We start from the raw sequence: 24,358 nt of genomic DNA, 5'->3' as shown, positions 1-24,358 counted from the left end.
ACTAGGAATTCTCAAGTGGGAAAGAACAAAGGCTGTGGTCTGGGTGGAGGGAAGAAATAGTTAACCTGATAATTCAGGGCTGAAGAGAGGTCCTTCCGTTCATAAGCCTCCAACATCTGGTTTGTCTTTTGTCCCAGGTAGTTATAGGTACTGAAAGAAAACAGCACATACTGTAGAACCAATAACCCCGCACAAAAGGTCCAGATCTTCAAACCCCACTGCTGCTTGCAAGGCACAAGTATACTGAGCTTCCAGAAAGTCTATTTTTAGGCCCTAACCTATTAGAGGGTCAGGTGTCTTCAGTTCTAAGTTTTCCGGCAGCACTAAGCAGTGCCAAGAGGAGGCAGAGAACACTCAAAACGAATGAAGAAAAGTGGAAAAGGATAAAATTAGATAAAAGGAAAAAAAAAGAAAAAAAAGAAAGATGGAGGTGTGTTTAGTAAGGAACCACTGAGGCCCAGGGCACACACAGAGGCACAGGGCCAGATAAGAGCTGTAGGTAAAATGGGAGTCCTAAAAGCCTTCTGCTGAGGAAGTGGATGAAGGAGGCAGCACAGTAAAAAAGGGGCAAATCCCAACGGATTACCTAAATCTCTTGACAACTTATATATTTAGAGACCAGATTCTAGAAAATGACAATAATAAAATGAGAGGCCACTTATTAAGTGCCTATGATATTTTAGGTGCTTGACATAAATCATGTCTCCTTCTCTCTAAGCCCTGCAAGGTAGGCCTGGTTTCTATGTCACGGTGATGAAACTATGGCTCAAGAAGCGCTACAGAGTTGTCAGTTATCACAAGGTTTCCATCACTTCAGGCTGCCTGTTATAATCCAACAACAACAGAAGTTATTTGATCTGATAAAATGGTCTTGTGGACTTAGAAAAAAACAACAAACAGCTCTAACTAGCAATAAAGACAAATTAACATCTATAACCAGAAAGATAGGTTATAAAAATTTATAACTAGAATGTTCCCCTTTTGTTAACAAAGTCTTGTATAGTCAGTCAGTATCAGAAAATGTGCTTATTTTGATGTACCAAGAATAGAATGTCCTTCATGTGTGTAGACACTAGAGTCAACATCAAGGAATTCCAAGAACTTGAAGTTCCTATTATCGTCCGGTAATAAAGTACAAAAAATAAAATATCATAGCTGAGAAAAGTCACTTGGAGGTACAAAACACTCCTAAGTCCCAATATGTACATGGATGTCTGAGGAGGTTCAGAATAATACATTCAAATCCCAGGGGTCTTAGGTGTGTCCTCAGACAGAGAGGAACGTGATTCTAATGAAGAAGACGTGAAGTCTAACCAAATGTACTCTCTACTTATAAGTTATGTTGACAGAATTAAAAGGTCTAATATCAAGGCCAAAAAACAAGAGTCAAAATAGTCACAATTTCCAGGGGGAAAACTGTTCCACGGTCAGCAGCTGCAGGCATTCAGGTTTCCTTGGTAGAAATGGCCCTACAGGGATGGCCATACAGGCCATCCTGGCTTGTTCACAAGCCAGTAAGACTATCTAACTCAATTACTCCTCGTCAAAGCCATGCTCACCAAGACACGTTGTGAATATGACTTTGCTTCCCCTGTACTTTTCCTGCAGGGAAGGCACTTTCAGTTAGTGCAAATATTTCCATCCATCTGCTTGCAGACACATTTCTAAAGAATTAGTTTTAACACGTGCAGTTAACTGATCGTATTGCCTGCCTTCCCTGAGTAGGCATGGGGCCACACGATTCTACTTTCCTGCTGCAGCTTAGATAGGACCTTAGGCGGACCCTGGACTATCTAGTGATATCCTGAGATGCCATATTTGGGCAGCCACGATTGACCACGTGTGTGTGGAAGCACAGAAAACCCATCTGGAGAGAAAGGGAGGGGGAAATAAGGAGTTTTGCAGGGAGATGCAGAGGGGAGTGTCTCCAGAAGACTGCAGATGGAGAATGAGCTGCCTTGGCTGTTGAGAGCTTTGTAGTTCTGGGTTCACATATTCTTAGACCCGGCTATACTCTCTCCTCTTGAGTTTTATATAATTTCCTAGTATTTTCTAATAACACCTTAGTTTGCATAAGATAGTTCGAATGGGTTTCTGTTCTGCGTAACCATATAATTTCTGACCAAGAAATTCTGTGCATGCTCTCAGCTCCTGTGCCTGACCTCTCACTGCCACAGAGGCTTCTAATAACGATGGAGTTGCTCAGTCCTATTTAATCCTCTCTCACTGAAGGATTGTGGGGGAGAAAGGCAACTTCTATAGAAAAGGTGTACGTGCAAGAAGTATTACTACTTAGGGGATGAATGCCTCTATGGGGGGACTTGACATTTATACATCTGTACGTGGATAACCACGGGGGAAAATTGGTTCTGCTTACCTGCCCACTGCTCCCGTTGCTCCCATCACCAGAGCACTCAGCAGTTGCTAATCAGAAACAGACAAAGAGTATTTATTTTTATGAAAAAGAGAAGATGCTACTGTATAAGCAGCTCCATAAATTGTTTTGGAGGGAAACTAACCTGTGAGATATGCCAAAGGGTGCCTTACCTCATCCACCCCGAAAAGGAAAGCGAACTGTCGCTGGCGATTCTGATCAACACACTGTCCGAAGTCTAAGAGATCCGTGTCGCTAAATTTCAGCCCTTGGAAGGTGGGGATCTTCTCCTGGATCCCATCCAACAGCTCCTCGGCACGAACTGCTCAAAACAGTGAATGCCTCATGAATCTTCACGCCTCCAGTAAATATCAAATAACATCCCATGTAGCCCTTTACATTGAGTTTCCAGGAGCTTTGCTCAGCCTTAATTGACCGCAGGTTGGACATGGCCCCCTGCCCTTGCCTAGCAGGTCCTAAGTATTTGTCAAATTATAGCTCCAAGTCTCCCGTTCCTTGAAGACTATCAATGGATATTTAGAGAGCACAACTATTTTTATGTTTAAGAAAGAAAGAAATGGAATTAAAAAAGTATTCTAAAACATTTAATTGTAACAGTCTTCTTACTGGACAAGTATAGTAATAATCAAAGAAAGCTAGAAGAAAAGCAAGAAAAGGTCAGAGTACCTTCCTATGTGCCAGGCACTGAGAATACAGTAGGATACAAGGTAGACAGTCCTGTCCTAGTGGGGCTTCCGGCTGTGTTCCTGTATAAGAAGGAGGGATGTGTGTGTGACAGACACAAGGTGTCTGCTGGGAGTGCCCAGGGGCCAACTCCTCTCTCATACTTAACTTCCATTATCAGGTGGTGTCAATGATTGAAAAGGGCTGACTTCATTTTTGATAAGAGTGACTTATTTTGGAGCAATTGGAACTGTCTAGTCAACAGCGTTATGCTTTTATAACATGGGGCGGGTGGGAAGGAGTGAGGTTCTTAGTGAAATAGGGTAAGATGTGAGAGGGGGGAGAGAGCAATATGGAAAGAAGCAGCACTTACTCTTTACCCCTGTCAAGGCAGGGATATGATAGTAATAGAATGGCAGTGCCGGGGCAGCAGCAGCCACCTCCTTTAGGAAAGCAATGAGGTCATCTGAAAGAAAGCAGGAAGAGTCAGGATGTGAACATGTGTAAAACACTGGCTTTCCCTGGTAGATGGACCAGCTCATGAAATGCAGCCATCCTTTTCGGAAGCCGGAAATTCTTGGCCCCTCTTACCAACCCTGAGATTGCTTACTGCAATGTCTTTGCAACTCACTTCATTGGAAGTTGTACTTTCCTTTCTGTGGAAAGGCCAAAATAAGATACTCACTTTCCTACTATTTTAAAGTACTGTTAAAATACGTGTATGGCCCAGCCAGTGTAGTTCAGTGGTTGAGTGTCTACCTATGACCAGGGAGATCATGGTTGGGTTCCAGGTCAGGGCACATGCCTGGGTTGTGGGCTCGATCCCAGTAGGGGGTGTGCAGGAAGCAGCCAATCAATGACTTTCTCTCATCATTGATGTATCTATTTTTCTCTCCTTCTTCCTTCCTCTCTGAAATAACTAAAAATGTATTTTTAAAAAACAAAACAGTGGTGTGAACCTTCCCACCTATTAACAGCAGCTCATAAAATACTCTTACAAAAATGAGAATCCCATCAGGTAGGACTCTGGTCCTCTTACCCTAGAGGGGCTAAGTGTGATCAGTGAACAACAAAGACTTTGCATTAGGATCAGAATGAGAAAGTAACTGAGGAAATTCTACAACAGGAAAGGATAAGCAACATCTGCTCAAAGAGGGAGTTATAAGAGTAGTTGCACATCCCACAATAATTCAACCAGAGTTTGGTACTTTTTCCTTTTGGGGAGAAATCCAGGTATATCAGAAGAGAGCTCACTCAGTTTACTTAGGAACTGGGACTTTACATCATCCAATGTGAGCTTCAACTGCAATACTGCTGCAGATAATAAATAAATCCAGCAGAACTGCTTTCCATACCACTGGAAAATAGGAGAGAAGCTTATATTCTCCACCTGAATATTGTAATGATATATTATCTATGATGAATATTTCGGACAGAAGTGTTATGTATAGTTTGTTCTTTTTCTCTTGTCTCTTGAGAAAAGTATTCATGTAAAAAAAATTAAAGCCATGTGAAAAAAAAAGTTACAAATTGTTCATTTAAATTCCCAAAATAGCAGTATTTAAATTACTTTATATTAACAACATTAATAGGTGATATTTCATGATAATTTCAACCCATGATACATTTAGTATGGATTTATTTAATAATGCATGCAAATAACATATTGTCTGTTTCTAATCTTTTTAAAATTTGTATTTTTTTTTTTTTCTGATCAAAAGGATTAAGAAGACTCAGGGTACTTGGGAACCACAAATGGTTTTTAATTGAGGAAAACCATTGTAGAAGAGGAAAAAACAATACCTTGATATTTTGGAAGACACTAGATGTGTCTGTGAAATTTCTTTTCAAATTCATCACTCTCTCAACCCTGTATAGAACATGTAGTCTCAAAATACTCAGTACTCATATTCCTCTTTTTTTTTTTTTAGAATAATGGTCCCAAACTTTGCCAGGGGACTCTGACACTCTGCACAACTCATACAACAAGGAGTGGACACCTGATCTAAACACAGGCACCTGTATAGGTTAACCTGAGCTTGGTGGCTGACCCAATCAGATTACTTGGCAAAAGAGCTGAAATCCTTTAATGAAGTCTTTTCTTTTAAAGATCCCGGGTGGCCAACTATTCTGGAGAACTGCAGTACCATTACAATGTCATGCATCTAGTCTATAAAACTTTACATTCATGAGTTAAATATAACCATTGAGAATGAAGGCAAGAAGAAGCAGACCGCATGAGGTGCTATGCATTTAGACCTAATTACCTTTGTCCTGTGGCTTGAGAAAGAAAGGTGCAATGACAGCGATGCCATCGGCCCCTATTTCTGCTGCATGTTTGGCCTTTAAGAGAAGAAGACACTTATGGATCTGGTCACAATTCTGATTTGAATAGGTGTGAGGGTTTCCCCATACCACAAGCAATCCTCTGACACTAGCTGGGTATCCTACGATTCAACTCAACTCTGACACTCTCTACCTGGACATCGAGATTCCAGATGTTGAGGGCTCAGTCCCCTATCCCCCTGCCCTCACTTCATATTCCAGTCTCCATCCCAGGTTATCACCTGTGCTTTTGACTCACTGGCTATAGATTGGAAGTTCTAACTACCCAATCCTTGGGTTGATTAATTTGCTAGAGTGGCTCTCCCAGATGGACCTACATACATACCAGTTCTTGGGACTCCTTCAAGCTCAGGGCTCCTACATGAATTACCACTTGATCCAACCTGCAAAAGAGAAGGCACAGTTGTGTTAGGAACAAAAATAGAATATTGGGGACTAACTACAGTTATAAGAAATATTAATCATGCTCTATTAACCATGATTGCCTTGTTCTGATTAAAGAAAGGACATTCTAACCTGGGAGTTGCACGCCCCCAGGACTTGGGAGTCAACCTTGGACCTGGGAGTCAACCTTGGAATGTGGTCCATTCTCATTCAAGAACTGCCTAATATCATAGAAAGATTAACAACCCTGTTGCCCTAACAATGGAGTCCCTCCTCAGCCCGCATTGCCTACTTCCCCATGTAATCTTTGTCCTACCCAATATAAGCAGCTGGCTTCTGGGGGGCTGCAGAGCAGATTTTTTGTGGATGACCTGCTGCTTTCCTATCCTGCTGACAGTATAAGAATAAATGCTCATGTATAATTCAACATTGTCTAATTGGTTCAAGTAGTGACAGGCAGTCTGGACCCATCGGGTGTCTGGTTTCAGTTGCATCATCTGAAGTTTATGACAACATAGAGGGGTTGCACTATTTTGGTTTGTGCTGGTTTTAGCAGTTAGCCAATAACTGATTAACTTCAATCTCATGTCTATCAAATTCTGTAGTGGCCTATTTATAATTAATCTAACAGGCTTTAAAAAAAGTATGTCCAGAGAATAAAATTTAAGGTTCAACTGAGAAGAGTTTTGAAACCAATAACTGATCAATCAATACTTGAATACTTTTTTTTGACAAAGCATTGTTTTAGATGTGGTATTTGATGGTGATTATATACATAAAGATACGTGTAAAACTTAAGATTTTTTTTTTTTTTGTGGGAGACAGAAATAAAGAGGTTCCTTAAAGAGTACAATCAGGAACCAGCCATATGAGAAATGAATTCACTGTAAAAAGCTTTTTCTGATCTTGTAAGTCCCTAGAATTTGGCCCTAAGAGGTTTTCTCTGAGACTCCAGTGTTCATCTTTAGAAGTGCTCCATGTGGCCCCAGGGGAAGAGGCCTCAGAGACTGGTCTCAGGATAGAAATTAACAAAATCCCACAGTGAATCCAGGTGTCCCAGCGAGTCTCCTGAGGGGCTCTCAATGAGACAGACCCCATCCTCCTGGGATGGAGACACTGCATTTCCGTTTAGGCTGTAAAAAGCTGCCTAAATGGAAATCACTGCGTCCTGCACTGATTCCTGAGTTGTCCTGTCTTGGGTTAAAATGGGATGTGATATGATCGGGTTTGCATTGTTAAAAGGTAATGAGACTTTTGAAAGGAGAAAAGAAGCTGACTGACCTGTTTGACTCTTACCTGTAACTTTATTGCATGACCTCCTTGTCCCTGTTAACTGGCTTAAGTTAAAGCAATCATCCATTTCCTGCTCCCCTCCACCCTGGTGCTAGATGCTGCTAGAGAAAACCACTGTATGGCTTGAATACAAACTTGTCATTTCCAATTCAGGAGAAGGAAGCTCCAAAAGGCCTGCTGGTTGACCTGCCTTACTTGCCTTTCCAATTTCCCTGCAGTGGCTACTCCAAATCTTCACTATTCTCCTTAAGCTCTAAATTCCACCCAACTCCTTGTTCTGGGCAGATGTCTTCACTTCCTAGAAGCATGAATTTCTCAGTAGACGAGCCAGAAGCCCAGCGGAGTCAGTCACCAGCACATTCCCCCTTCCCCTCCCAATCCAGGGCCAGGTAACCCAAGAGGAGGGCTTGGTAGATAGATGAGAGGCAGGTTCCAGTTTCCGGGTGGGATCTCTGAGAGGCAGGCGTGTCCTGAAGCCTGGCTGCCCTTCCATACAAAGAAGGGCGCTCCTCTGCCTGGGTTTCTCATCCATGTGCTAGGATCCTCGGGTCCCTGTTCACTGTCCCACAAGCTGACCTTGAGCCTGACTTGTGACTGGAAGACAGGGAGGCTGTGTCATCGAGGAAGAGCCGCTGGCGATACAGCTCTGACAGATGAGTGTTTTTATGGGGTGGATCCACTCACTTGTTCCTCCCTTTTGTCACCCACTCCTCTGCGACCCGGCGGCGCTCCGAGATGCTCAGAGACAGGCCTTCTCCCGTGGTGCCATTCACTGTTGCAAATAAAGAGGCAGTCAGTGGGACCAACCAATACTTTACACTCATCCAACATCAACAATGGGGGTGTGGGTGGGGGGCAGGGTCAGAAATCCCTGCTTAGGAGGGAGGGATAGGGAGAAACAGCAGAAGATCCACTCAGGGAGGGATAATGCCATTTTCTATTTTCACCTCAGACTCAGTCTTTTTTCCTCCTCCACCTTGTCGAAAGTAGCAGAAAGGTGAATTCTGACTTATAATTACAAATTTGTCATTGCTATCAGGGATAGACAGCAAAGAAAAGGATAACTGCCCGTGTTTTAGGCAAATCTCCAACACACACCCAGTTCGATATTTGGGCTTGAATGGCAGGGCAGTTAACACCCTTCAGTCCTGGGATGTCAGGTCATGACCGCTGTCTGCAGTTTGGCATGGGAGCACTCTAGGACAACTTACTTTTTAAAATATATTTTTATTGATTTCAAAGAGGAAGGGAGAGGTAGAGAGAGAGACAGAAACATCAATGATGAGAGAGAATCATTGATCAGCTGCCTCCTGCACGCCCCATACTGGGGATAGAGCCCGAAACCTGGGCATGTGCCCTGACCGGGAATCGAACTGTGACCTTCTGGTTCTTAGGTTGATGCTCAACCACTGAGCCATCTCAGCCGGGCTAGGACAACTTACTTTTTTATAATTATTCAAAAGAAAGCACCAGGATGTTACTATTTCCCATAGCAAGCACTCTTATATATTCACTTCTCACAACAGCCCTGACAATTACAAATAATTCTTCCCATTTACAGATGAAAATGTGAGGCTCTGAATCACTAACTAATCCAAGTTTGAATCCAGATCTCTGATTCCAAAACTTTCCCTTCTAGCAAAGTCATCTCTTAATGGGTCACAGAAAGGATGCAAATGGCACAGGATCCATCACTGCACCTAATGCATATGGCAGCACGTTGGCTCTCCAAACACCAGCACTCAGCTGGGACAGAGGAGGGTGGGAGGCCAGGGGAAGTTGGGAAGTGTTGTTATCACTCTCTTGGGGTTTGAGACACTTCAAGCATGCTCCCTAGAGCCTTCTGAGGAGGAAGAATCTGTCTTCCCCACTATGGCTTCCAGCTGGAGGGGAACCCTGAGTGGTTCTGTAATCAGGTTTTGGTTGTGACATGTGGCCTGACCACCTTTTCACAGAAGTTTAACCTGCTCTGATTATGACCATGGTGCCTCCAATTTCGAAGGGACCCTGTTGAGAGAGCAGCAGCTTGGGGCCAAGGTGTAATGTTCTATCCGAGGGGCTGAGGCCCAGAACACAACACAAGGGGCAGGGTAGTCACAGGTAAGTATACTTGTCAGGCTTAAAATGTTCAGGGTCTGATTTTTCTAATTTCTACCATATGAATAAATGAGGGTAACGGCTAGACCTGTAATTCCTTTATGTGCTACAGTTAGAGTCTTTCTTACACATACAATAGGAAAGGTCTCGGTGAAGAGAGAATAAAGCCCATTCTTAAGAAAGAGAAGCTTGGGCCTAGCCGGACGGCTCAGCTGGTTAGAGCGTCGTCCCAGTACACCAATGTTGGGGTTTCGATCCCTGCAGGGCATGTACAAAAATCAACCAATGAACGCATAAATAAGTGGAACAACAAACATTAATGTCTCTCACCCTCTTTTTCCTTTTCTCTTTCTCCCTAAAATCAATCAATAAAAATTTTTTAAAAAGAGAGCGAGCTGAAACCGGTTTGGCTCAGTGGATAGAGCGTTGGCCTGCGGACTCAAGGGTCCCAGGTTCGATTCCGGTCAAGGGCATGTACCTTGGTTGCGGGCACATCCCCAGTAGGGGGTGTGCAGGAGGCAGCTGATCGATGTCTCTCTCATCGTTGTTTCTAACTCTCTATCCCTCTCTCTTCCTCTGTAAAAAATCAATAAAATATATTAAAAAAAAAAGAAAGAGAGAGAGCGAAAGAGAAACCTGTGTTTTGTTATTCCACTATCACTTCTTGACAGACTAGGCTTGGGCAACCTAAATAATATACCTGAACCATTGATTTTCTTCCAATGGGGGTAAAAACAATACCTTTTCTGTTGTGAAGGCATACCACTAAATTAGATAATCTTTAGAGTTGCTTTTTAGGTCTAAAATTGATGAGTCTACAAATTCACAAATTTGACATAGCTTAGCCAGGCTCACTCATAACCTATGACACAATGACACTGTGACCTCCTGGCTACTTCCTAAGGACTGAGCTAGAGTTATGGACTGAGCTAGAGTTATGTAGAGAAATCTCTAAAGATGACTTACCAAAAATATTCTTCACTCCCTGTTTTTCCACAAGATAATCCACATACTGACCAATGACTGAAAGGTTGATTTCTCTAAAAGACACAAGAAAAAAAATAGGAAAAAATGTATATTTAGTCTTTTTTAGAATATTATTCAATCAGTTCCCCAAGTCTGTCACCTTCTCTCTGTTGGTAATAGTTTTTATTTGTTTTTTAAAAATATATTTTTATTGATTCAGAGAGGAAGTGGGGGGGGGGAGCGAGAGAGAGAGAGAGAGAAACATCAATGATGAGAGAGAATCATTGATCAGCTGCCTGCTGCACACTCCCCATTGGGGATCTAGCCTGCAACCCAGGCAGGCACATGCCCTGACCGGGAATCAAACCATCACCTCCTGGTTTGTATCGATGCTCAACCACTGAGCCATGCCGCCAGCCTGTTGTTAATAGTTTTTAAAATCCTCCTAGTCATTTGTGAAATTCCTAGCCTCCTCTGAATAATTCCTGTTTTCTTGTTTGTTTTGTTTTCTTCTGTCTGGTGGTTTCTCTGCTCAGCCACGTGTTCCTCACTTAAGTGAGCAAAACACTATTAATCAACAAAGACTTTACATTTAATTATTAAAAGATCATCACACATAATATTCAAAAAGAAGTTACTGAATCATCGTTTGTTCTTTTTGGGAAGAGTGATGTTTGGGGGCATGGTTAAATGAGGACATTTTCTACGTGGTGAGAAGCAATCATTTCTTAGGCTTACAAAATAGGAAAATTCAATCTTACTAAATTTAAGAATTTTAGCACTTAATAGTTGTAACAACAAATGACAGCATAACTCCACATGTATTTGCTAGTTTGAAATCAAAGAGGATTACCAGCTGGAAAGGAACTTTGCTTCTCACAGTGCGGTCAGTGGAACAGCAGCACCTGAGGGAGTCTTAGAAATGCAGAGTCCCAGGCCCCGCCCAGTCCTACCCAGTCAGAATCTGCATTGTAACAAGATCCCATATCATCTGCATGCACTCTGCAGAGTACTGACCTTGGAAGCTGATGCTTAAGGCAGTAAGAGCTCTTCTCCTCAAAATCATATTGATTATGAAATCTAGAAACTGACTCAAGCACAAGCCATATAAAACCACCTGTTCTCAATCAAAATAGAGGCGGGGCACATGGTGACCAGAGAGCGAAAATACAAAGGAGGACGAACTGTGGGGCAAGTCTGTGTTAAATGCTGTGAAAATGTGAATAAGGTTAAAATTAAATTAGGATTCTCTGGCCCCACTGACAAAAATGCAAATGGCGCCCTAACTGGTTTGGCTCAGTCGACCTGTGGACTGAAGGGCCCCAGGTTCGATTCCAGGTCAAGGGCATGTACCTTGGTTGCGGGCACATCCCCAATAGGGGGTGTGCAGGAGGCAGATGATCAATGTTTCTCTCTCATCAATATTTTAACTATCCCTCTCCCTTCCTCTCTGTATAAAAATCAATAAAATATATTTTAAAAAATGCAAATGGCAGCCAACTAGTACTTTGTGTTCAAAACAAACAAAAAAATCTGATGCATAGAGAAAACAAAGACATCAAAGGGAATTGTCAAATGGAATGGGAACAAGAGAGACCAAAACAAGGAATTCACAGACAATCACTGCCCACAACATGCAAATGACAGCCAGCCCACTGCTTGCCCTTGGGAGCAGGTGTGCCTCCAAGGGGAGCAGACTCCCTCCACCATGGCTAATGTACAGGTATCCCTACCTCAACCCTCCCTGCCCCACTTGCTTAAATGCCAAATCCTGGCCTCTCAGATTTGCTAAGCAGGGAGGCTCCCTGAATGCATGACAGGAATGAATTTAGGTTGCTCTTATTGAAAGGTAAGATGGGTGTGTTATCTGCCTAGACTGTCCATCTTCAGGACCCACATTTAGGTCAGCTTAACCTGCTCAACTTCTTGAAATCGCTCTGCGCCTTGGGCATTTCTGACCACTTAGAGCCATGTCTTTACAACATCCCAGCTCCTAGCTGCTTCCATCAGCTCTTCCAAAACTTGGGATAAGCTCTGAGACGCCGGAACAGTCAGTAGGGGCTTTGTTTGTGTGACACGAACTCTGGTTTTGACCAGTGATGTCCCTCTACTCATGCAAACAGCCACAGAACAGCTCCAGCAGAGCCAGAGGACTTCAGAATCACAGAGCGAAAACTGGGAACAACCTGGCGGGGCGATAGCCTGTGTTGGACTAACGGGTTCAAACACAGTGGCTCCCGTACCCTTTCACCGAGGTGTTACCACCTCCCCAGCCCCACCACTAACTCAAAGACTCTGACGGAAGCACCGTCTTTTTCACCAAGGAGAAGCGAGAGCTCTGGCCCAGGCCTGCTAGGCACTGTGCCTTCTTTCGCTTTAATCTAATACCTTCTCATTTGGGAAAGGAAGCTGGAGAGCTTGTTTCCATTCTCAGGAATCCTTACAGGGAGAAACCGACTTACTCCATCTGTTAGGGTGTATGTGTGTCTCCCCAAAGTGGACTCCGAAACCCAGCAGAGACCTCCACCACCACTGGGGCCTTGAACGGCCAGGCCAGCACAAATGCTTGGCACTGTTTCAGGCTCCAGTGAAATGCTCACGCATGACTGCTGTTATTGCTCCGCAGTGACGAAAACCAGAAATACCCCACACCCTCAGCCAAGTCCACAGTCTCTTTTATTAGAAACATGAGTTATTTATGCTGCAGCAAGAACTTCCTGACGGTGCCTTTTATACCTTGCAACCCCTGGTCTGCACCAGGCACAGCACAGATGCTCAACATCTACACGTGTCTCCCTCCACCTCCCCCACTCTTTTAGGCCTGGATGGTTGACAGGCTACAGCAGTTTCACTCAGGTTAGGGCTGCCAATGGGTGACAGATGATGTAACCCTCCAAGAAAGTTTGCTGCTTCTGATAAAATGCTTCTAGCCTTCAGGAGTGATCCTAATGGTGGGATTTCTGGGGCAGTGGCAGAGTCACCCAACATGTTCTGAGACTTATGGCCTTTTGGAACTTTTAAATCCCCTTAAAGAGGTCAGAGGTTGAAAAGGGATGGCCCCCAAATGAGTTTTGTTGACTTTCACGGTGTTAAAAAAAAATGATTTTATTTGAAAAGTCAGAAGATCTAACAAGGCCAGGCCTACATTTCCATACAGCACCAATGGCTGGGGAGCGCAGTGGCTGCCCGCATGGGTTCACCGCAGGGACTTCAGGTCCCTGTGTGACTGCAGATGCAAGTCCGAGGCCCTCGGCAGGATGCCGTGGCCACAGTCACAAGAGAGCCCGGTGAAATCACCCCGAGCTGCTACCATATTTGTCACAAGGGCACCCGAATCGCAGGGCTAGGGAGGTAACAGGATGATAGTTCTCTCTGGGGACTTGACTCCCTTCCCTGCTTTCCCACCTACTCTACCTTCCCACGGTATCTGGGTTCATGTCCGTGGCTGTAGGCACTGTGTCAGTTACCAAGAAGTCACTAGAGAGAAGGAAACAGAGAGAATGAATTCTTCTTCTCCTTACTAGCTGTTTGGGGCTCGGTGCTCATGGAGGTGAGAGGGGGCACCAGCCAGGTCACTTGAGAAAGCTGGACCGGCTTTTTACTGCACCTTCTCTTCCTCCGGGAGCCCCAAGAACACAGCTCACCAGCAGTCTCGGGGGAGACTGGCCTGGAACCAACCCCATGCTTCCTGGAGTCATTCTTAGTCTTAACTCCAATTTAATATCTTCATTTCAGTTCCCATGGGTTCAGATGCTTTGCCTTAGGTCCATGATTATATTTTAAATAAAAGTATTTAACTTTTTTTCTCCTTACAGAAGCTATATCATGTATTTTAGAAAATACACACAATAAGAAAGGAAAAAATAAGCCACTCAGGATCTCCCTGGAGATGATTACTCTTATTAGTTTGATAGTTTTCTGTTCACCAATACACAACATAGTATTTTCTTAAGTGAATACAGGCATATTATACAGTATTGTAGTATTTTTTCACAGCATTTCCAAATTGACTATTTCCCCACCTCTTCAGATACTCTGTTACTATACTGGCTACACAGCATTTCATTGTATAAATAGACATAATTAATTTAGCTAATGCTCTATTCTTAGACATTTCATTTACTTAGAAACTCTATAAGAGGAGATACCTTTAATCACATTATTTCTAACCACAAATCGAGGCCCTGAGTGGTGAACTAGGAAACCACATGTAGACTATACCAATCTCTTCTCTTACAGTATAAGGATAATAGAGTTTTCCGAAGTGTCTTTTCAGAGAAAAATCCCTGTTACTGTGTATTTCCTCTCCTGGCACACAATACACAGGAAAGACTCTGTGTAAACAGAATCAAGAGGACAGGCAGGCTCTTTTCACAATGGGCATGATCTGGTGTGCACATCGGGAGATCTGACGTTCCAAGTTTTTTTGCCTTTCACCTGTATTTTTCAGCGTTTGAAATCAATGGAAGTTATGTGTGCTTTTGGCAAGATAACTACTTGATTACTTCGAAGCTCCTTCAGCAGAGATGTGGGCAGGGATTATGTCAGCCGCACCGTGCCAGGGCATGTTCTGGGCATATGGGTCACAGTCTCCCAAACACAGGTAAAAAGACGGCAATCTGTACAACTCCGACGCCAGCAGGCCAGGCCCTTTCTGACTGGGGTAATGGGTTTTGTTTTACTAGAGAATGTAGTGAAGATTCCCACGCTGAAGTCAATGGCATTCGAGGGAGAAAACACAACGTTTTCCTTGACATTGTAGCCAATCTGAAAGGGACTTTCTGTTCTAATGACTGTGCTTGCCTGAAGGAAAAAGTGACTTCTTGAAACAACGAAGGAAAGCAAAAGTCTTTTACTCCAGTGTAGAAATACGAGTAGACAGGGGTTGGGCTGGGTAGAGACTTTCCTTTCCGGCTATGTGGCTGGGGGCAAGATCTTTGGGATCTTGGCTTCATTCAATGTAAAAATAGGGATGGTAGCTGTCACAGACTTGTTGTGAAGATTAAATTGGAACATGTACATTAAAATGCAAAGCATGATTGACACATGGTGTTTAGCCAATCAGTGTTAGCTTCCTTCCCTGTTTCCTTGACCATCAGCATTAATCATCCCTGTAGTATATTCACTCAGGAAAGACCAAAATTCACCACACGCTGTGCTAGATGCTGAAGATTCCAAGATAAATAAGATACATGCTCCATCCTTCTGTACTGCCTGGTACTCGAGAAATGTCTATTGAATACGGTGAAGTCACTCAGAGCCTCCTGGAAGAGACAGGCATGTAACAGTTTACTATAATACTTACTATAAAACAAGTAATTCTGATGGAAAATGGTGTGCACAGACAGGGTGCTGTGGGATCACAGGGGAGAGATCTTCTTTTTAGGGAAAATGGGGAAGAATCACCAAAGGATGGTTTTGACAGATGGAAAGAAGTGTTCAAGTGGAACAGAGAAAGGAGAGGATGTGGCAGAAAGAGGCAGAGGGAACAGAATGTGAAAAGGCACAGAGGAAGGAAGGGTATGAAGAGATTGGGGGAAATGGAAGTGTAGCAGGATGGGTAGACTGTACAGGACTTCCTCTGTCATCCCAGAGGGTCTATCTAGGCTTTCACCTTTCACCCAGCTCATTCAGATCCTATGCAGTAGGATCTGCAATTCTGCATTTCTAGCAAGTTCCTATGTGATGTTAGAGAAAATGGTCCACGGATCATAAAATGAGTTGCAAGGCTTAGATTCAACAGAGATTCTTAAAGAGGAGAGTGACATGATTGCAGTGGTTTCCGAGGAAGCTCCTTGGGCTACGTGTGGTGTGGAGGAGAAACCGGAGTTGCAGGTATTTTTTTCATTCTTACTTAGTGGGGATCACCAAGATATCCCCGAGGACATAGCATCAGAGGACTGCAGACTCCCAGAATTAGAATGGCCCTTCAAGATAATGTGTTTGGACTTCCTCTCTTTACAGAATATGAAAGGGAACTTTTAAAAGGTGACAGGACGGCCCCAGGGTCAAACAGCTAGCTGGTGGCAAAGCTGGAGGTTAACAACTCAGACAATCTATTGGACATGTTCTTCTTGCCAATTTCCCCAGTTAAAGACATCAAATTATATCCAGAGAGTTGATTAGGTAATGAGAATGCCTTAGAATCATGAAGAAAAAGGAGGCAGGGGAATAAATAGTTCTTGTTCAGCCAAGAATCATGGAGGCCATGGTATACAGTACGAGCCACGTAGGAAAACCCCACAATGGCAGGTCACCAGGCAGAATGTCCAGTGTGAGATTCCACGTGACCCTTCTTTTTGTCCCATCTCTTGGAAACATGTCGGGAGTGCAGATTCCCTTGTGGGCAAGTAAGTTAATACCCAGCTGCTCCTGGTAGGTGCTCCAAACCTGCTTTGTATGTATGGGAATGTTTGGGCGGAGCAGGTGGTGGGAGAAAAGGGAACCAACATAGCTCATGTGCCTACTATGCGCTATGTACATTTTATTTTTTAAATGTGTTTTTATTGATTTCAGAGAGACAAAGGGAGAGGTTGAGAGGGAAAGAAACATCAATGTGAGAGGGAATCATCAATTGGCTGCCTCCTGCATTGATGCCCACAACCCGGACATGTACCTTCACCTGAGATGGAACTGTGACCTCCTGGTTCATGGGTCGATGCTCAACCACTGACCCACACCGGCCTGGCTGCTATATACATTTTGAATGTACTAATTTAATTCTTAACAAGTTCCTTAAAAAACAACAACACATTCTTATTTTGATTTGAATTGATGAAAAAAGAGGAAATAGTGAAGTGGAGGCAGGAGGGCAGAAGTATTTGAGAAATGGAGAAGGAACCAGCAGAGCAGAGTTAAGTTAGTAATCTCCTATACATGGGGCCTGCTACCACAGGAAAACAGCAGAACAGGGAGGAAGGACACACTGACACTCTCAATGGGTCCCAGATGAATAAATGAGACTGTTTTAGAAAGTCACTTCTAAGCTAACGGGTCTGATTAAAAAGATTAAAGTAGCAGAGACCAGAGGTAGTGTTTTGAGTTTGCAAACAGGAAATAAATTCTGCCTGCTCATGCAATCACATGTCCTCTGTTTTATCTGTCCAGCAAGTGGCTGACACAATGAGAAGGAGCTGACTTCAGTCTTTCTTAGAACTTGTGGAAAGGGAGAAGTAAGAGAGAAAAAAAAAAACCCACCAAAAACCAATGCTACTAACCACTGAGTAATCTAAATGGCATCTCAGCAAGAGTTTTATTTAGATCTAGCAAAGATGTGAATTTTCATGAATCTGAGAAGCTGGAATTCTTGAATTCACAATAATCTAAAAGGAAAACTGTAATATGGACAACTTTGATAACAATAAAAGTTAAAGAAATTTCATCTACTTTAAAGGGGTAGGGTTAATGTTAACAAATTCAGCAACAGAAGACCAAAAATAAGTAAGAGCCTTATTTAAAGATATCTTAAATTCATCTTCCTTTTACCCCCAGTCTTATGCCACAAAAGCAGTTCAAACTTATGGATCTAAGTGCATATTGATCCTATGCTAAGCACTATTCTATGGATAATCTCACGTAGCACACATAACTCCATGATCATTTATATTTTGTAGAGGAAGAAAGAAGCTTAAAGAAACCGGAATTCTGGTGGTTTTGGCAGACTGACGTCTCTAAAATGTCAAAAACATTTAGATCCAAGAGGTGAATGAATCTCCGTTTCCTCAGTGGCAACATCCCAGGGAGAAGTTATATTTCATGTATGGACATGTACAGCACATGACCATTATCTGACAATCTAAGAAAAATAGTATGGATGGCCATACTCTTCATGCGGAAGCCAAAATATTTGCTTGGCCAATGATTTCTCAGCAATCATCTGTTGCTCCCTCCCACTCCTGCGGGCTCCCCAACATGTAACCGATGTTGAAATGAGACTGCAGACATGCCTAAGGGATCCCTCTTACAGCTACCTTCTCCACTTTCATCCCGTCTATGAACAGCCTGAGGTGGAATCATGCAGATGTCTAGAGGCAGGATCTAGAGGAGCCAGGTCAAGGTTTGAGGTCAAATCCTGCTAAAATGGAAGTCTCATCCAATTCCACTGGCCTTCTTTGAGAAGGCTGTGATAAAATCCAAGGAGAATTTGCATTGTGGCGTTACAGACGGTGGGAGAAAGGAGAGCTGCTTTATCTTTTCTCTCTTTCTGCACTGTTTGAGATATTGAGACCTCGTCTCTGACTTGGGGCCAGAGACAGTGCAGGTGGACATCTGACGGAAGTTGCCACTTGGCAATGGTGCCACAGAAGCGCACAGATTAAGTGACTGTTATACGGAGACTATCAGTCCATTTTGGTGGAGTGAGAACAGATCCCTTTAAGGTCCCAAATGGTAGTTACCCATGCTCGGTCATCGGCGTGATGGTTGCAGCAACCAGACCTTGAAGGTTCTTCTTCCTGGAGGCCATTGAGCTGCTGAAAAAAAAAAAAACCCAACAAACAGAATTACTCTCTTCTTCAAGGAATGTCAATTAATGATAAAACTCCTGGGCAAAGTCCGTTCACCATTTAGAACTGTGAAAAAATGCTTACAAGTATGCAAACACAGAAAGCAAGTTTGAGAATGTAGAATTTCAGGGCTTAATTCTAAAGGAGAGGAAACTAATTTTTTAAAAGTCAGGAGAACAGAGTGGCCTGGCAACATACCATTGAAAAGGCCTCCGACTTGATCTAGATCAGCGGTCACCAACCTTTTGGACCTCATGGACCACCAGTGGTCCACAGACCACCGGTTGGCAACCGCTGCTCCAAAGGTTTCCTTAAACCAGCGGTTGCCAACCTTTCGGACCTCACGGACCATCAGTGGTCTGTGGACCACCGGTTGGCGACCACTGGTAAGGGAATAATGATAGTACTTGATGGTTGAGACAAGGTCAAACCTCTAAGAGCAGGGGTAAAAAATAAGAGATCAAAGAAAGAACATGAACCTAACTCAGGGAGCTCAAATAAATAAAGAATTACTGTAATTTAAGTTGAAATATGGTCAGGAGAACAGGGACATTCTTATCTCTTCAGCTTCATTCTGTTAAACAAGAATCAGCTCTTATAGTTTGAAGGCTTCGGTGTAATCTCTGTAGCTTATCTTCGGATTTACCTAACTATCCTTTCAGATTCTAATCTTGACCATGTGGTCCTGTTTTCCTACTTCTGGTAAACCACATCACAAGTGTTCATTCACCTCTCCCCCTCTAGACCACACTCCCCAGGACCAGGAATACATTTCATTTGCTTTGCCTTTCCTTCTCTGAGTGTTCTGCAGACACCTGTGTCCAATGAAAAATTGATGACTTTCTGGTTGATTGAATGAAGTGTTCAGGTTGTAGCTGAATGATGACTTCTAAGAGTGCCAGACACATAGTAAGTACAAGTTGAGCCTCCTCCATGAAGTCTTGTCTGATGGCTATAGGACATTAGCAAGTACTATCATTATTCCCTTACCAGCTCTTTCCTGTCATCCCAGCTCTACAGGTACCTCCTCCCCAGCCCTAGCTAATTCAGGGGCTAAGTCATTTCCATTTTGTTATCTTCTTTCCTGCATTCCTTCCCTCTCCCCTTACTGCCCCTCTCATAACTTGCCCTTTGTTACCTATTATCTACACCAATGGGTGCAACCCAGGTCTGAGAGGCCCATGGGGGCTCAAGAAAGTTCAAGTGATAAGAGTCCCAAGAGCTGGGTTCAGCACGGAAAGTCTCCTCAATCCAACAGTACTAGGCTGTTCACACTAGACTTCCAGGTTCTTGGGCTTTTGGCTGCATTTATTTCATGCTTAGGGCAGTTACATGATATGGTGGTCAGAAGCTCAGACTGGCAATACACACACACACACACACACACACACCCCTGATTGGTTAAAACTTTCAAAGCATGCGGGAATGGGATGAGAGTTGGGAACCACTGTCCTACCCCCACTCTCTTTATCTTCTTTCAATCCACACAGGCTGCTAGATTAACCTCCCAGTAGCATGGACATTTCTGACCTTGCCTTTGCCAATAACTTTCCACCCTGGCTTTCACGAAATAAATACCAAACTCCCTGGCCTGGGTCTCTGTAAAGATCTCTTCAGCTGGTCCCTGTTGCTACCTACCTTCTCTTGTCTGGCCTGCTTGCCTTTCTCCCATGGTTCTCCCACCTGGAATGCCATTATCTCCCACTTCACCCCCTTCAGCCTAGTCAACTTTTTAAAAGCTCGGGGACATTCCCTGACTCCCCTAAGATGAGAGTAATTTCACACCCCTTAGAATTTCCCCCAAACAATGGCTTTTCATTAAAAGCCTTACGTCAGAGTTATTCGCAGGGTAGTTTGGGCTTCTCTTCTAAACGGTAAGCCACCTGGGAGCAGAGTTTGCTGACTTTGTGAACTGTGAAACTCCTGCAGGAAGGGATGGGGCTGTGGACAAAAAGGGGCCATGTGCTAACCTGACTAGCTCAGGGTGGCCTTGCAAACTCAGAGACCCAAAGTTGGTCTGAAATGAAAACTTTTAAAACCAAAAAGCAGTTGATAGTGGGTAGTCATGTCATAGGCTGGCATCTTCCCTGACAAAGGTCAATCTTTCCTTTAATGGGGCCTATTGTCTTTTTGCATCTATGATAGCATATTACTGGCATGTCAAAGTCATTTTCCTTTTTCCAGACCCCTCAAACCACAGGTAATGCTCTTGGGAGACCACAAATCCCCAAATTGTGATTGTTCATTGTTGACTGTTAACCACCCAAGTAAGAGAAGTGTGTGTCTATCATTTTACTTTTTATCCAATCCCAGAGGTCTCCCCACTTTGCTTTCTCCCACCTCCCTAATCTATCACCAATGGATTTTGTGTAACCCACTTAACGTCTCCTCTTTTGATTGTAATGTATAAAACAAAGTGCAAAACTGCCATTCTCCAGAGCATTACCTCAATCCGTTGAGATTCTGCTTCCTGGCAATTGTCAACAGTTTGGCTCAAATAAACTCACAAAAAGTCTTCACAGGTTTGAATGTTTCTTACCTTAGTAGGTAAAAGATCATAGCAGCTGTAACTGGAGAAGCATGGATATTTTGTCAATTTGAGTTTTAAATAAACTTGGTAATGTTATGCTTTGAAATTCTTTATAGCTTGTATCCAAAGCAAACGGTTAGGATGTTCACCAGCTGAAGGTTTAATGTGAATCTAGAACGTTATTACTCAAAACACTGGGGAGGGAATATTACTTTTGGAATCGTATGCCTCTATCCACAGACAAGAATTCTTAGCGCAAATAATTCAGGTTACCTTAGTCAAATTCTCTGAAAAGGGCAAAGTTTAAAAAAAAAAAAGGAATGAAGGAAGAAGGGGGGAAGGAAAGAAAGAAAAACAGAGTAAGAGAGAAAGAGAAAGGAAGGGAGGAAGGAAAGAAGGAAGGGAGGGAGGGCGGGCAGGCAACTCTGGGTAAGAAGAATGACTTGACAGAGAAATACTTGGAGAGGAAGAAACGAAATAGAGAAACAAAACAAAACTAAAACCAAAACACAGAAATACGACCCACGTCCCATAAAATGAAGAGATTGTATCAAATTCAATCGCTCAACCGCTGATGCTGGTCATTTTGACCAAAGGACCTGGAAGGAATCCAGGGGTCCCTCGCCCCCATCTCCTGACTGGCTTCAGGCCGGAGGGTGTCGCCTTCACCGTTCCTCTGGCCCCGCTTCCCAGCCTACCCGCCTTCTCCTTTCCCTGGGGCCCGCACCTTCTCGCCCGCCCTGGACCCCGTCCCCTGCGCCCTTCTCCTCGCATCCCCGGTGGCCTCCCCGTCCCCGCCCGTCCATCCGCGCCCGCGCGCGCCCCGCTCACCCGAGACGCCGGGCCCGCCTCCCTCGCCGTGGCCGCCGCCGCCGCTCCGCGCAGAGCCGCCGCCGCCACGCGCCGCTCTTTATCCCCGCGGGCCGCCCGCCCCGCGCCGCGCCGCGCCCGCCACGCCCAGGGACCCTGGGGGCTGTAGTTCAGCGGCTCTTCCTGCAGAGCGCGCAGGGCGGCGGGACACGCCGAGTCACGCGGGGTCGCGCACAGTCGCGCGTCCCGCACCCCGAGAGCGGGGTTTGCGCTTCCCGGGGTCTCACCTGAGCCGGTGGGCTGAGCGGCCACCTGCGCGGCGCAGGCTCCCCGAGGCCGGCACGCAGCCCGCTGGCACCTCCGGCCGCCGCGCAGCGCGGGTCGCCCGTGCGCCTCCCACCGGCGGACGCCTCGGGCGCCTCTCCTCCTGACTTTCCTCCCCGCGCGCCCTGCAGCTTCAGGTATTTGGAGGTTGTGGGCTTGGAACCTCAGGTCGCTGTCCCAACCCCGCACACTCTCCCGGCGAAAAAGAGAGGTGACCTGATATCAAAATGGGCAAGGTACTAATGCAGCAGCTTTTCTGGCTTATTCTTGAGAACAATTAAGAAGAGTTTTGAAAGGGAAAAATATTTTTAACCAAAATGTCTCCGCTTGCAGGAATAGCACGTTTATTTTCTAACATCAGGTCCTGTGCTGATAAATCCGAAACACCGCCATAAGCAGGTCCTCTGCTTTCCCGCTGATGTGAGGTAACCTCCGTTTTCCAAACAAAGCAAGGGCTGATGCTTATTATTTCCCTTAGAGAAAAGAAATCCCCCCTTAAGGCTTTCTAGTTTACAAAGTGCTTTTAAATCCATAATAATCGTTATTTTATTACACAAAGCACCAGTAATTAATTCACCAACTCACAAAACAATCCTATGTGGTGGGCGTTATTTTTTATTACTTATTTATTAAAAAATTTTTTTTAATTGATTTCAGAGAGGAAGGGAGAGGGAGAGAGATAGAAAAAATCAGTGATGAGAGAGAATCATTGACTGGCTGCCTCCTGCACGGACCCCGGAGCCTGCAACCTAGGCATGTGCCCTGACTGGGAATGGAACTGTGACCTCCTGGTTCATAGGTCGATGCCCAAAAGGGCTGGGCATGGGCATTATTTCTTAAATTCACATTTTAAAGATGAAGAAGCACCATCCTACTTTACAGATTAGAAACAGAGGTTTAAAGGGCTTACGTGATTTGCCAAAGGCCATAGAGCCACTGAGTGGTTGAGTTGTGATTTGATTTGTTTTCAGATAGTCTGAGAGCTGATATTTTAACCACTATTCTATGTTATCCTTCAATGAAGGAAGGAGGGAAGGAAGGAAGTGTCCTAGTTATATCTATCTGTTTTGTAATGTTAACAAGAACATTGTATCCTAATGGGACAATGTTTGCAAATTTTTCAGTCATACTTTTAATATATACAAAATTAAGTATTTCAATACCTGAAGGTATGGGTCATTGAGCTTAACATCATCAACCAAATAAACCAATATTCTAAATGTTTAAACTCTTGTTTAGTATGTCAATACTAGAGGCCAGGTGCACAAATTCATGCATGGGTGGGGTCCGGCCAGCCCGCCCTGATCACAGCCGATTGGGCATGCTGGCCAGGGGGAGGGGACACGGAAGGTTGGCTGGCCGGCCCCACCCCGGATTGGGGTTCGAGGGCTGATCAGGGGTGAGGCTGGCTGGGGGGAGGGGCTGCAAGCAGTTGGCTGGCCAGCCCCCTGGTCGAACTCCCAGTCGAACTCCTGGTAGAGGGGACAATTTGCATATTAGCCTTTTATTATATAGGATGGCAGTCAAAGCAATTCCTTATAATAATGTGTTAGGTTACTAAGAAGCAGATGCTAAAATGGGATTTGATGTGCAGGAGACTTACTTGGGGAGGGAGAGCCTTCAGGTTGTCATGCAGGGCTGACACCTGTGGAAGGAGAGAGAGTGCCCATCTTCCTGGGACAGAGGTTCCACACTGCACCATTGATGAGGAGGTTTGAAGGAGGACACATCAGAGAATCCACTCTCTGGCCTTAAGAAACCCAAAGTCTCTACTGTGAATTGTGGGAAAGACATTTATCTTTAAAAAGATGGTAAGTGCAGCAATAGACCTCTGCAAAGATTTTAAGAAACATGGAGGAGAGACTAATCTGGGCTGAGAGGTGACTCTGTGTAAGTGTGTATGTGTGTGTGTGTGTACATGATGAGGCAGGAAACTATTTCAGAAATTCTTCCTGGGGGAGGTGACAACTGAGCTAAGTCAGACAAGAGTAGGGCCTAGAAGAAGGGAGAAGCAACAAAAGGCTGAGTGCTAGCTTCAGCCCTCTA

The 24,358-nt window shown here is 44.3% G+C and overlaps 1 protein-coding gene across 7 annotated transcripts in view; it reads right to left on the bottom strand.

The window, feature by feature from the left end:
- The window catches only part of NPL (N-acetylneuraminate pyruvate lyase), a 29,393-nt gene extending 7,045 nt beyond the window's left edge, over positions 1-22,348 (bottom strand). Inside the window, exons 1-11 of one of the 7 annotated variants that reach the window (XM_054711966.1) lie at positions 22,276-22,348; positions 18,541-18,615; positions 13,559-13,621; positions 10,145-10,218; positions 7,766-7,853; positions 5,730-5,787; positions 5,326-5,401; positions 3,432-3,524; positions 2,548-2,696; positions 2,378-2,424; positions 66-150 (exon numbers count right to left, since the gene is read on the bottom strand). In XM_054711966.1, coding sequence (XP_054567941.1) covers positions 66-150; positions 2,378-2,424; positions 2,548-2,696; positions 3,432-3,524; positions 5,326-5,401; positions 5,730-5,787; positions 7,766-7,853; positions 10,145-10,218; positions 13,559-13,621; positions 18,541-18,608 — 801 coding nt within the window. In that variant the 5' untranslated portion in view covers positions 18,609-18,615; positions 22,276-22,348. Of the gene's footprint in view, positions 1-65; positions 151-2,377; positions 2,425-2,547; positions 2,697-3,431; positions 3,525-5,325; positions 5,402-5,729; positions 5,788-7,765; positions 7,854-10,144; positions 10,219-13,558; positions 13,622-18,540; positions 18,616-22,009; positions 22,069-22,275 lie in introns of those variants that run through there. The other 6 variants (XM_054711968.1, XM_054711967.1, XM_054711962.1 and 3 more) reach the window with 6 other exon arrangements.
- Positions 22,349-24,358: the final 2,010 nt, after the last annotated feature.

This window comes from Eptesicus fuscus, chromosome 22, assembly GCF_027574615.1.
Source record: "Eptesicus fuscus isolate TK198812 chromosome 22, DD_ASM_mEF_20220401, whole genome shotgun sequence".
In the NCBI taxonomy this organism is placed as follows: domain Eukaryota; kingdom Metazoa; phylum Chordata; class Mammalia; order Chiroptera; family Vespertilionidae; genus Eptesicus; species Eptesicus fuscus.
This window is presented reverse-complemented; position numbering and strand designations above follow the sequence as displayed.